The 13,730-nt window shown below is 47.3% G+C and overlaps 1 protein-coding gene across 1 annotated transcript; it reads right to left on the minus strand.

The window, feature by feature from the left end:
- Positions 1–281: 281 nt before the first annotated feature.
- Positions 282–2,181, minus strand: MSC (musculin). The gene is made up of 2 exons (XM_079795919.1): positions 1,650–2,181; positions 282–839 (listed from the first exon to the last, which is right to left on the minus strand). The coding sequence occupies exons 1-2, from the start codon at positions 2,157–2,159 to the stop codon at positions 753–755; spliced, it is 597 nt and encodes a 198-aa protein (XP_079652045.1). The 5' UTR covers positions 2,160–2,181; the 3' UTR covers positions 282–752.
- Positions 2,182–13,730: the final 11,549 nt, after the last annotated feature.

Genomic DNA, 13,730 nt, shown 5'->3' on the forward strand with positions numbered 1-13,730 from the left:
AGGATAGACCTAAGCCTGGTCAGGAAGGGTAGGGAGCCCACAGGAGTGAGGGGTCTGCCCGCAGCACGGAGGCCTAACTGCGGGGAGCACTGGGGGCAAAAGGCTCAGGTGGTCTCAGACTGCTCCCGCTTCTGGGACAGAGAGAGGGCACCCACCGGTCCGGCCGCCTGGAGGACGCCGCCCTGGCCGCCTGGAGGACGCCGCCCTGTGGGATACTAAGCCCACCCAGGAACTCACTCTCCTCTCTTTGCAATTTAAAAACCTGCCCCATGTGGGTCTCACGTGAAGATTCCTGTCTTTGAAGCCCATTGTCGCGGAGAGAGCGTCCTAACCCGCCTAACGGGAAAGGCCGGGCTGTGCCGAGAGTGCCATCACGTCTAATGCATATATATAAATATATATATGGCTCGGCTCGAAAGCTGACCCCAGGGGTTCGGCGCTGGGCTCTGAAGGCAGCGTGAGGTCTACACTGCTGGAGCCGGAGGTCGGATCTGAGACGCAGCAAGCGCTTCCTGGAGAGGTCCCCGCTGCAGCCTTTGCCTTAGGCGCCCCGCGATGACAGCAACGCCGCCGTCCCTAGGGCTCTGCCCCCCACGCCCGCCACTTGTGTTCAAAATTCTGAGTGGGGGGTGTCTAGGAGAATCCAGTGGAACTTTCCCCACATTCTCTGGGGGTTCTCGCGTCGTCTCCCTTCTCTCCGTGGCCCCCAAACGCAGGCGCTTAACCAGTAATCCATGGCGTTCAAGTTCGACCTAAGCGGTGGTCCCACAGAGTCTGCTGGCAGCTGAAACTTCTTTGGTGTCAGAGTCGGGTCGTCCCGAGACCACAAACGGCCACGTCTGTAAAATCAAAAGAGCGTCAGATATAAGAGGAGAAACGGCAATCTCAAACCGAAACCGCTCAGCTAAGCGGGTCCTGGTTCTGAGAAGCTGAGACTTCATCAGCGCTCTGGAATGCGCCTGTCCTCTCTCTAAACTAGAATTTAAAATTTACCGGATTTTGATTGTGTAAGATGTGAAGGGGGTCCTGGACTATGCCCTCACCATCATTCAGTGAAACTTGAAGGAATCAGGAATTTTGTCATATAATCCCCTTCCCCCAACACACACACACACACACACACACCATCAGCCCTCCGCTCTCAAGCCAGAGTTGGCAGGTCAGAGAGGGACTTTCCAGACAGATCCCTTTGGGGGAAACCTCTGCTATTCTTTAAGAATTAAAAAATCCAAAGCCTTTTTCATAAAGCTCGGCCTTCCCTCCTTCTTTTCAGAAAGTAGGGCCTGTTCAATCAAACCTGTCAGACTCTTAGCTGGAAAAAGTTGCGCGAGGAGGGAAGATTTGCCATTTCCTCTGCAAAGAACCCAGATTCACCCCGTAAGTAGGATATCAGCCCCCAGTGGTCACTGGGCCAAGCACCGCGTACAAGGATCAGAGTGATGCGAACCCAGAGGGTGGCGGTTCTTCTCCAGGAAGATGGCTGGCTCCTCCCGTGCTTTGGGGAGAAACTAACCTGGCGTCCTCACCACCCGCACTAGAACCCTTCTTTGGGGTTCTTCCCAGCGGGCTGACTCCGCCCAGCTGGCAGGGAGCGCCCCGGGCATCTCCCGGCGGCGCTGCGCCCCTGGCCTCGAGCGCGGAGCCCCTACCAGGTTCACCGGGTGCACGTAGCCGTTCTCGTAGCGGTCCTCTTGCAGCAGCTGCCGCAGGTGCGCGATGTAGCTGGAAGCCAGGCGGAGCGTGTCCAGCTTGGAGAGCTTGGTGTCGGGGGGCACCCAGGGCAGGCTGGTTTTGAGCCTGGAGAAGGCTTTGCTCAGCACGCGCATCCGGGCGCGCTCTCGGGCGTTGGCCGCGTTCCGCTGCGACTGCTTGCACTCGGCGGCCGAGCCCTTGGGCGGGAGGGGCTTCTTGCCACCGCCGCCCCCCGCTGCCCGGGGCCGCTTTCTCTTGCAGCCTCCGGCGCTGCCCGCCGCGCCCAGCGCGCACGGCTCCTCCTCGCCTTCGGGGTCTTCCTCCTCCGCCGACGAGTTGTCACTGGGAGAGATGTAGCCGCGCTCTGCACTGCGGAGGGGCGGCCTCTTGGAGGCGGGGACCGGGTACCCTCGCTGCAGCCCCCGCAACTCCATGTCCTCCGGGTCGCTCACCGAGCCGGTGGACATCGCTGCGCCCCCCACGCCCACGCGCGCCCGCCTTCCTCCCCCGGGCCAGTCTCCAGGCCTCCGCCTTGTGCTCCTTCGCGGAGGCGGGGTCCGGGCCGAACTCCGAGGAGGACCAGATACCTGGGTCCCGCAGCGCGGAGCCGCGGGAGTGAGCTCTGTCGCTAACTCCGGAGAGCGCGCTGCCCAGAAGTCGGCGCCGGGCCCTGCCTCGGCCCGCACACCCGCGAGCTGCGCCTTTTGACAGGACTATTTATCTGTACTGCTCGGAACAAACCACCCTGGGCCAAAATGAGAGAGGGGGGCGGGGGGGAGAGGAAGGTGGGGCGGGGGCGTGGAAGGGGTGGGGACGGCTTTTCTGAGCGCAAGGGATCTGCTGGTAGGGGCGGGGAGGAGAAGTCTGCTAAACCGAGATTGAGGTCCCTTAGATGGTCAGTGTGAGATAAGTGTGTGTTTTGGGCGAGTGAAGGAGGGGACCTTGATCCTACGCATCCCACTCCCACCACAATTTACCTTCGAGACACACTTAGAAACCCCAGGATCGCGACCTCTGCTTTGCTCCGTCTTTCTCAGCAAAACACTGTTTTCCAAGTTCATCAGTCATATGATTGTCTATCTAAGCCTTGCCTAACAGAAGAATAAAAGCAAAACAACACCGAACAATCCAAAAGCTACCTCTCCCTTTCCTCCTCCTTTTCCTTTGACATCGCTTTATGATCTACCAAGCACCTTTATCTTCATTGGTTCGTTTCATTTCCAAACATGTATGACTTAAATGTTATTATCTCCACTTTGCAGAACTTGAAGTTAAACTGCGGGGACAGATATTAAGTAAAGGACCCCCAATCACCAGGCTGGTAAGTAGAAATGGCCTCAAAATCCATGGTTGGAATCCCTGGCTCCTCCATATTCCAGTCGTCTCCCCACCTTTCTAGTCCTGAGAGTTCCGTGCGTGTTTTTGTTGCTACTAATGCAATGCATAGATACATTATAGACTAGGAAGCGATTACTGTTTAGATTGTGTATGGGAGAGTGCGCTCCTGGATGCTGAATGCTGAGTCAGCACAACCATTCAAAGTAAAAAAACGTCAAAACAGCCCCCAGAATTACCCTGACCCACACCAACCAAAAATTAAACACCCTGCCCCTCATCCCCAAAGGAAACAAAACAAAACTGCGAACTGCCTGCTGTCTCGTGGTTTTCTAACTGGAAGGAACTTTGCAGTGCGTGGTCTGGGGGTGTGGACTTCATTTTGGAGGCGGACACCAATGGAGGGCTAGTGAGCGCCTGCTGTGTGCCAGGCCCTGCGCTGGGCGCCTTGTGACTGCCTACTAAGTAATTAAGAATAAAATCCAAAACAACGAAATAATTAAAATTTTATCAGGTTGGGGTAGGCTTACTCCCTGAGCCTTCACACCCATCTTAGGAGGTTGCTTGTCTTTTCCCTAAGGACTCGGGCTCCCAAGCTGAGCGAAGTGCAAGGAGAAGGAAGGATATGCAGTCAGCCCAGGACAGAGCGGTCCAGCCTCACTAGGCCAGCTCCTCCCGCAGAACAAATGCCCCCGGGCTCAGAGCCTGAAGTGCCACAACAGGTGGCTGCCTGGGCTGACTTCATCACTCAGGCATCATTCCACCTTAGTCTCCCAGGCCAAGTCTATCTCCTGGGGGATGTTTCACACAACCCGTCCTGCTCCACCCCCACCCCCACCCCACCCCCACCCCAGCTTTACAGAGGTTTTCTCCCTGTATATTTATTTAATCATTTTGTTAGGGGGAGGGAGGGGCTCCTTCTGGCATCAGTTGAGTAAAAAGAACTCTTTTTCAGTTTTCTCTGGGCTGGGAAAACGCAGGGAGTATTTGACAGAGCACAGCAATCTTTCCTAGAATGCTTGAACTTGAACTTGACTCTGGTGCGCTTGAAGGAGGGAAGCAAAAAGGGAGAAGGGGGAGCAACAAGATGTAAAGGACAGACCTCAGGCCAGCTTTTTGCATCGTCTATTGATGACTTGAGGCTATCAGTATAAATACATAGCCTCACACATTAGGAGCAGGCATATAGGTTTTAAAAATCTGGATTGTTTATACAGGTGCAGAACAAAGTCTTTCTTTAGAAAGATTAATGGTGGGGAGAGCGCTAGATTTTCTCTAAACAGTCGCAAAAACTGCACCCAGCCTCAGCGCTAAGCGGGTCATAGCCAGTTTCTTTTTCTTTAAAGTACCGCCTGACCCCAACAGTTTGTGCTTATATTTTTCATAGCTCTTTCCTTTTCTTTTTCCTTCTTTTTTTCTCTTCTCTTCTGTTCCCTTTCTTCTCTCCCTTCCTCCTTCTTTCCCTCCTTCCCTCTGTTAGTTTTTTTTTTTTTTGAGAGAGATGGTTAATTTCTCTATTTTTCTTTTATCTTTCATTTCCCTTTCCCGCCATTTCTTTCTTGTTATATTTTACTCATTTCCCCCCAAGTTGCAGACTCCTATTGAAGATTGGGACATGTGTCTATACTAACATTTCATATTAGTATAGAACTGCAGTTTGCTTTAATATATCTGTAATAATAGCTGACATTTTCACCTTCAAAATACTTTTACTTTTCTTTCTCTCTCAATGACTACAACAGCTCCATGTGCTGAACAATGCAAGCATAACTATTTCTTTTGGAAGCTCAGTTGTTTTAATTGTTTTGGCTAGCTATCACACACTACAAATGAATAATACTTTATTTTTATATTTAAAAATACATTCAAAACAATTCCTATGTGCCCATGTTTTACGGCCTTTTAGATTTGTAACATGAATATACAGTTGTTTATAGTATACATTGAGGGTCCTGAAACTCTTGAAGATTTTTCTTAAAGTATGCAAAAGGGGGTAGGGTTGAGTTTACATTATAAAACAAACATTAGTACATTTAATAATGTTTCCTATTCCTGACTCTACTGCTTATTGGTGGTATGACTTTAGGCAACTTGCTTTATCTGAGGCCCAGATTCCTAATCTCTAAAATGAATGGTCTCTCTTGTGAGGAGCAGGAAGCACATGAGCAATTGCCTGGGCCAGAGCCTGGTACTCGGGAGAAGATCGATAAATGCTAATTATTTTTATTACTGTGAATTGCCTTGCTCAACATCACAGGGTTAATGTGTCAGAGCCTGGAGCTGACCCTGATTTCATACTCCTGGGCTTGTTCCGGGTTTTACATGGCACCAGGATGTTTCATTCACTTTAACTGCAGGCTTCTAGGGTCTGAAGTCACAGTTCCATTGCCTGACATTTTCCACAGGTCCCACTAGGGTCCTTACTGAGGGAAAACGTATGGGACGGCATTAGCAACTTCTTCTTTCTCCAAGTTCTCTCACCGTAAAGTCACAGCACTTCCCCAAGCCTTACTTTTCCTATTTGAAAAGTAGAATAAAACTCCTGAATCAGAGACACTGAAGGATTAAATGAGGTTGAGGTGCATGTGAAAGCAGCATGCTCAGGTGTAACACAGAAAAGTTGTTTAATATATTAAAATATTTTTTTAAAATGTAGACTTTGGCTTTTAAAAAGGGAGGATGAGGTGGTATGATAAGAATGGACCACAGAAAAGGACATTTATCGCCACTCCCCGCTTCCAGCTCTATAGTAAGTACTGGGTGAGGAAGTTGAAGCTGGGCAGGTAGGATGGGTTTAGGGCTTGGGGAGAGCAGGTGCTGCACCTATATTCTGTGAACACCAAGAAAACATGTAGTAAAACAAGTAGGTGTTTAAGAAATGGTTGTGGCCGAAACTGGTTTGGCTCAGTGGATAGAGCGTCGGCCTGTGGACTGAAAGGTCCCAGGTTCGATTCCGGTCAAGGGCATGTACCTTGGTTGCGGGCACATCCCCAGTAGGTGGTGTGCAGGAGGCAGCTGATAGATGTTTCTCTCTCATTGAGGTTTCTAACTCTCTATCCCTCTCCCTTCCTCTCTGTAAAAAAAAAAAATCAATAAAATATATTTAAAAAAAAAAAGAAAGAAATGGTTGTGGGAATGCATTTGGAAGGATGGAGTACTCCCCACATGACTTTCATGGGGGTGTCCCCCCACAACCTCCTAAAGTTCTGATCTGTCCAGTTGGCTGAAGAAATTGCCCAGACTGTCCATCTAAAAAAAAAACACAGAGTCTACCTCAGCACTGGCCAATATGGATGCCACATGAGACTACTGAGCACTTGAAATGTGGCTAGTCATATACAGTATTGCAAAATATACACCAGAGAGTGAGAATAATTTGAATAAAAGAAATATAAACTCTCATTAATATTTAAAAAATATATGCCAAACAATGATAATATTTCAGATAGCTAGGGTTAAAGGAAATATATGAATATAAACTAATTCCACCTGTTTCTTTTTATAAAGTGGCTACTACAAATGCAGAATTTCATATGCAGCTCGCATTATATTTCCATTGGATAATTCAGGGATTAACTCTGCAACTGTGCTTTGAGTGTCTCCTGTTTGCTGTGGCAGGTGTTGGTGAGCCTGACTCCCGCCCACTCGGAGGGCACATTCTCGTGGGAAAAAGCAGGATAATGCGGGAAGCACACAGGACATCACGTCTCCTCTAGCTTGTCCTTTTCTGAGCTATCTCGCCTGCATCTCACCACGTGCACCCAGCCTCTTCTCCTCGGCCCAGCCCACAACACGTGCAGAAACACTTCCGGTTTGGTTGTGCACGGCCCTTGGTAGCCCAGGAGAGTGTGGCATGGACCCCCAGGCAGGATGAGCCAACCTGCGAGCATGGCCAGGTCCCTGGTGCCCAGTTCAAGGACCTTTTCAGAGCAGACCTGGGTACAGAGTATGATGTCCAGGCCAGGCAGACGCTCCAGTCTTGTGGTGTGCAGGTCACGTGGGTGTATAGGTAAACTCTGGGGCAGATCACATGGAGGAAAGTCACGTGGGGTCACAGACTAAGCCAGCCTTTCCCCAGGCTCTGGCTGTGGCTAAGCCAAGCTCCAGTCCGTCTCCAGGTCAGCCTCGGTCCGGGATCTTTGGGGAAGTCCTTGGTTTATAGGAATGTCTGTTTCCCTACCCCGGGAAGATAAGGAACACCTGGGGCTTGAACACACACCCCCCTCAAGGTCAGGCACCTGTGGGAACGGTTGTATTCCACTCGTGAAGTCCTCTGCCACCCACGACACAGCCAGTCCTCCGCTGCTGGTTTATTTGTCGAAGAATTGGGGCAAATCATTGCCTGCTGTGGCCCTGGGAGGTCTTGGTGTGCAGTGGCCAGTGCCCGGGCACAGGTTTCAGGGGCCGAAGGTGGAAAAACTGGGGTTAAGAACAAGAAAGGGGAGAGGGAAAGTGATAAGACTCAGACCTGATTTTCTCTGCCACTCAGGAGAGAAGGAAGAACTCCTCTTTGATTGTCTTGACAACTAAAAATGCAGAGGGCTTTGGGAAAAGACTTTTTAAAAGCAATGTCTGTGGATCCTAGGGAGGCGACCGATGCCAAGACATAATGTCCACAAGCCTTCGGTTTCCAATTGGAAGACTGTGTGTCTCCTGCAAATGACTTTGAATCCTGGGTTAGCAGAGTTCGTTTGCAGAATCTCTGGACCTCATTGACTTGGAGACTCCTGAATGGGGAGCTAATCTGGGCTGTGGCTGTAGTCTGAGAACAATATTATTCTCAATATTAATAAAAATCCCTCCAGGCAGTCTTCTATTCTTAGAAGCTAAGAAACTTCTGTTTCAGGAGATTTTCAATTTACTGTGGATTTTTATCGACAGAACTCCATTACGGATACATCACTTGAAATGCAGCACACAGCTCGGGTCTCCAGGATGTGGTCCCAAGCCTGTGTGCTTTATCCTAGGAGAGGATGACATCCTGCCCTGTGGCACATAATGGAAAGAGCCCGTCTGCTGTGGGTGTTAGATCTCTGCATTCACAAGCCGAGTGGCCTAGGACCACTTGCTCGCCTCTTTGGAGCTGTTTCTCTGAGTATAACCTACATCCAGGTAGCCATGTGGTCGTGATGGTCAATGAGCCTTGTGCAGGCTCCCATGGGAACCATAGAACATGGTACAAGGTCAGTGATCCTGTCATTGTCCCGGTCCTCTCTCCTAGAGGCTCATTCTTTTCCTACCCCCTCTCCCAATGGTGCACCTGCTCAGAGTCACTCTCATTTTAGCAGCCCTCCCCCCCCCACTCCCATCACCACCCCCACCCCATCCACTATGGAACACCAAGTGAAAACTGCCTCGTGGCACCAGAAGGAAGTCTTCATGTAGTAGATACTTTGTGGTGTCAGAGAGCAGGGATTCTGTACACTTTGTCAACCAGTCCCTTAGCTAACTCTTCTGTAAAAAAGGGGCATATTTATTTACATACAAACTTTGTTCCCCTAGCCCCAAGCCCCTCTGACCTCCAATTCTCATAGATGATCAGCAAAAAAGGCAGGTGTTTTGGGAAATGTGCCCACTTTTCCTTGATTTCCCTACCCCCCTTTGGCTTATTTGTGCTGCTCTGCCCAATTAGCAGGGATAGCTTGCAAGGAGAAAAAAAAATCAAGAACAAAACAAACTACTCTGCTGCATTCCTCTAGGTTTTTGTCTCAAAGGAGAACTTCTTGATGATGTTGCAAGCAGAACTAGACCAGGTATCCTCATCCCTTGTTTCATCGTCATTCTTCTATGCCTTCTTGGATTGCCATATTCAGGCAACTTCCTTTAGGAAAGAGAGGAGCAGAATTAAAATAAATAAGGAGAAATGAAAAAATGAGACTGTGAGCTCAATGAAGGCAGAGCCTGTCTTGTTCACCTAGGCAGCCCAGTGTCCAGCAGCAGCTTATCAAAGCCACTACCTGAATATTTGAGGATTGAAAACATTCACAAACAAATTAACACAATCCATTCTGCACCCATAATTAATGGGAGACACTCAACCCATTATTTGCACATTCTAATCAGTGCAGTTCAATCCTATATGCTTTATCCTACTGTTAACATTTTCAGGGACCCAATTACATTTCTCATTTGCTGAATGGACTTCTAAATAATAATTCCTGTTTTCAAATGTAGCTTATATATCTATCTACTTATCATATACAGTACTATCCTTCCACAACCCCAGAGCTAATTCTAAATAACTGAAGAATTACATTTATTACAAACATCCCAGCAGTAAGATTTTTTAAATAAAAATGAAATCCAGCATTCAATACCATTTTTAACTATTTTTACTGATTGAAATATATTCAGAATTTTCATAAAGTTTCAGGGGATCACAGACCTACAAAGCCTCAGATTAAACCTTCAGTAGAGTAAGAGGGTAATGGAGCTTTCAAGGTCCACACATTCAATGGGTAGGCAGAGAAGGGGGATTCAGAGGAAGAAAGGCAGTTATCAGAGAGGTGAGAGGAAAACCAAGAGGGAGTGGTGTTGTTGAAAGCAAGGGAGGAGTTTCAGGAAATAATGGGTGGGGACTTCCAGTTGAGATGGTCACCATACCTCACCATAAGTCACATTCTGAAGCTTCCCCTGGGCTCAAACACAGAGCCGTGAGTTAAGATGTAAAAACGGAAAACTAAAAATACACAGCATGTTTAAAAGCAAGAAAACTACCTCCGTGGACCAGCAGTGGAAAGAAACTGAATGTTGAATGGTGCTCAAGTTCCTGGCAGGTCCTCGGGGTCTCCTTCAGGCAGACGCATCCAGCAATTGAGTTTCTGCAGAGAAGGCAGGGGACCATAACTGTTCCATGTGAGGAGGGAGGCTGGCCTGGTCACTGTTCAAATTAGGATGTTGGAACAGGGCCTCCTCAGTGGATGCAGCCACTAAGGAAGCAAAGGAAAGCAGGTCCAGGCAGCATCTGGGCTCTGTGACTGGGTCAGTTTCAGTTGTTTTTTCTCCTAATCATGGGTCACATTTTCCTGCTGCTTTGCATGCCTAGTAACTTTTCTTTGGGTGCCAGATGTTCGGAATTTTGCCTGTTGGGTGCTGAATATATTTGCATTCCTATAAATATTGTGCTTTGTTCTGGGATGCAGGTAAGTTACTTAGAAATGGTGTAATCCTTTTCAGTCTAGCCTTTTAAGATTGGTAGAAGGGATCAGAACAGTGCTCATTCTAGGGCTAATTTTTCCCCTACTGAGGCAAGACCCTTCTGAGCACTGAACCCCCTGCCCTGTGAATCAGAGATTTTTCGGTCAGGCTGAAGCAGGTATTATTCTTGGTCCCCGTATGAGTACCTGGCACTGTTTCCTTTCATCTGTGTTGGTGGGTCTTCTTCAACCTCTGATAGTTTCCTCATATGCTTGTGTTGATCAGCTGAATGCTCCATGGGGACCCCCTCTAGATCCCCAGAGTTCTCTCTGTGTGCAGCCCTCTTTTCCCTGGTCCCCTGTTCTGTGAATTCTAGCTACCCCATTCTCTCAAGTCTCTCAGCTCAGTCCTCCAACTCAGGAAGTTGGCCTGGGTCTTCCCTTTCTGCTCCTTAGCCTGGAATCCTCTGTCATGGCAGTAACTGGGAGCATTCATAGGGCTTTCCTTGTTTGTTTCTCATCTTTCAGGGTCCCTGTCCCTCACTGTCTCATGCCCAATGTTAGGAGAACCAGTTTCATATATTTTGTGTGTTTTGTGGTTGTTTCAGGTTGAAGGGTAAGTCTAATCTCTGGTACAAGTGGAAGTCTTTGGAATTATACCTTATAATATGAGAAACCGAAGGGAATAGTGATGAGCCAAGGTCCAAGAGATGGTGTTTCTCAGTATTTGCCATAGGCACTCACTGGCATGTGATGTATAGTTTAATGGGGGAAAAGATAGTAGGTCCTATTGGTCCCCACTCCCCTTATTTTCTCATTGTGCACACGAAATTTCAATATATTCCCAAATGTTATGATAAAAGTGTTGAGGTTAAGAGAGATGAAGTTTCCCAAGAGTCACACAGATAGTTAGCTGAAGGAGAACTCAGATGTCTAAAATAAGAGTCTTGTTGCCATGTCATCCCTATGATGGTTAATTCTATGTGTTAACTTGGCTAGACCACAGTACCCAGATATTTGGTCATACTGTACATTATTCTAGACTAGAGGCCTGGTGCACGAAATTTGTGCATGCGGAGGCGGGGGGGGGGGGGGTGTCCCTCAGCCCAGCCTGCAACCTCTCCAATATGGGATCCCTCTCGCAATCCAGGACTACTGGCTCCCAACCGCTCGCCTGCCTGCCTGCCTGCCTGATTGCCCCTAACCGCTTCTGCCTGGCAGCCTGATCACCCCCTAACCACTCCCCTGCCAGCCTGATCAACACCTAACTGCTCCCCTGCCAGCTCGATTGCCCCTAACTGTCCTCCCCTGCAGGCCCGGTCACCCCTAACTGCCCTCCATTGCCAGCCTGGTTGCCCCTAACTGCCCTCCCCAGCTGGCCTGGTCGCCCCCAACTGCCCTCCCCTGTAGCCCCGGTCACCCTAACTGCCCTTCCTTGCCAGCCTGGTCACCCCTCACTGCCCTCCCCTGCCAACCTGGTCACCCCCAACGGTTCTCCCCTGCAGGCCTGGTCCCTCCTAACGGCCCTCCCCTGCAGGCCTGGTCGCCCCCAACTGCCCTCCCCTGCTGGCCTGGTCCCCCCACAACTGCCTTCCCCTGCAGGCCTGGTCCCCCTCAACTGCTCTCCCTTGTAGGCCTGGTCCCCCCCAGCTGCCCTCCCCTGCAGGCCTGGTCCCCCCCAACTGCCCTCCACTGCAGGCCTGGGTCCCCCCCAACTGTCCTCCCTTGCAAGCCTGGTTGCCCCCAACTGCCCTCCCCTGCCGGCCATCTTGTGGCGGACATCTTGTTTCCACATGGGGGTGGCCATCTTGTGTTGGAGTGATGGTCAATTTGCATATTATCTCTTTATTATATAGGATGTTTTTGTGAAGATTTTTTTTTTAAAGATGAGCTTAACATTTAAATCAGTAGACTTTGAATAATACAGGTTATTCTCCATAATGTGAGCAAGCCTTATCCAATCCAGTTGATGGTCTTAATAGAAAAAGACTGATTCCCAGAAGAAGAGGAAATTCTGCCAGGAGACTGCTTCCAAAGTTAAACTCTTAACTCCCTCTGTTTTCAGCCTATTGACCTATTCTGTAGAAAATACTCTTGGACAAAGAATGTTAAATCTCAGAGAACTTAGTAAGCAGGATAATGCATAATGCTAGGTATTTTCTGCATAAATTGGGAGTATTTATTAGGGGATAGTGAAACTCATAATTCTTGAATTTTTGTTCTCATTTTAGAACTTATGGAAAAATTAGTCTAGCCAGACAGGAAAATGCCCCAAGTAACTATAAAATATCAACACATTGACTTTTCACATTTTCTTTTAATATCATTATGCTACCTGTTTGAAAAATATAAACTTTACAAATTTTTCTTCACATTGCTTGGATGGATATTACCACTGAATCTTCTCTTTAATAAAATATAATTATCATACCATAAAGTTCACCCTTTACAAATGTGCAATTCAGTGGTTTTAGTATATTCACAAGGTTGTGCAACCATACTATTAGGTAGTTCCCAAACAATTTTATCATCCCCAAATGAAACCCAATAACAATTAGTAGTCTCTCACCTCTCCTGGGGACTACTTCTCCACAACTCCTGGAAACCATGAATCTTTCTGTCTCTGTTTTGTCTATCATGGACATGATTACATAAATGGAATCATTTAATTCTATTTTTAATCCATCCTATATAATAAACCACAAACCTTTTGTGCCTGTTTTATAAGGTTTTCAAGGTTTATATATGTTTTAGCATATATTGGTACTTCATTTTTATATGACTGAATAATATTCCATTGTACATATATATCAAATTTTGTTTATCCACTCATCAATTGATGGACATTTGGGTTGTTTCCACTTGTTGGCTATTATAAATAATGATGCTTTGAGTGTATGTGTACAAGATTTTCTATGAACATTGATTTTCAAGTCTCTTGGGTATATATCTAAGAGTAGAAATGCTGAGTCATATGGTAATTCTATATTTAATATTTTGAGAATCATATCAGATTATTTACCAAAGAGGCTGGACCATTTATATTTCCAGAAGTGATGTAGAAAGGTTCAATTTCTCTGAATCCTCACCAACACTTTATATTGTCCTTTGTTTTTAGTGGGTGTGAAGTGATGTCTCATTATGGTTTTGCATTTCCCTAATGACTAGTGTTCAGTGTTTTTTCATGTGCTTGTTGGCCATGTGTACATCTTCTTTGGAGAAAGGTCTGTTCAAGTCCTTTGTCCATTTTTTTAGGTGTATTGTTTGTCTTTATGTTGTTGAATTGTAAGTGGTCTTTTTCTTTTTTGGATACTAGAACCTAATCAAATGTATGATTGGCTAATATTTTCTCCTACTCTGTGGGTTGTCTTTTTACTTGACAGTGTCCTTAAAAGCACAAAAGTTTTTAATTCTGACAGTCTAATTATTGTTTTCTTTGATTGCATAAGGTTTGGGTATCATGTCTAAGAAATCATTGTGTAATTCATGGTTACAAAAATGTACCCCTATGTTTTCTTCTAAGAGTTTTACAGTTTTAACTTTTCTATTTAGCTATAGGGTTGATTT

This window comes from Cnephaeus nilssonii, assembly GCF_951640355.1.
Source record: "Cnephaeus nilssonii genome assembly, chromosome: 18".
NCBI lineage: Eukaryota > Metazoa > Chordata > Mammalia > Chiroptera > Vespertilionidae > Cnephaeus > Cnephaeus nilssonii.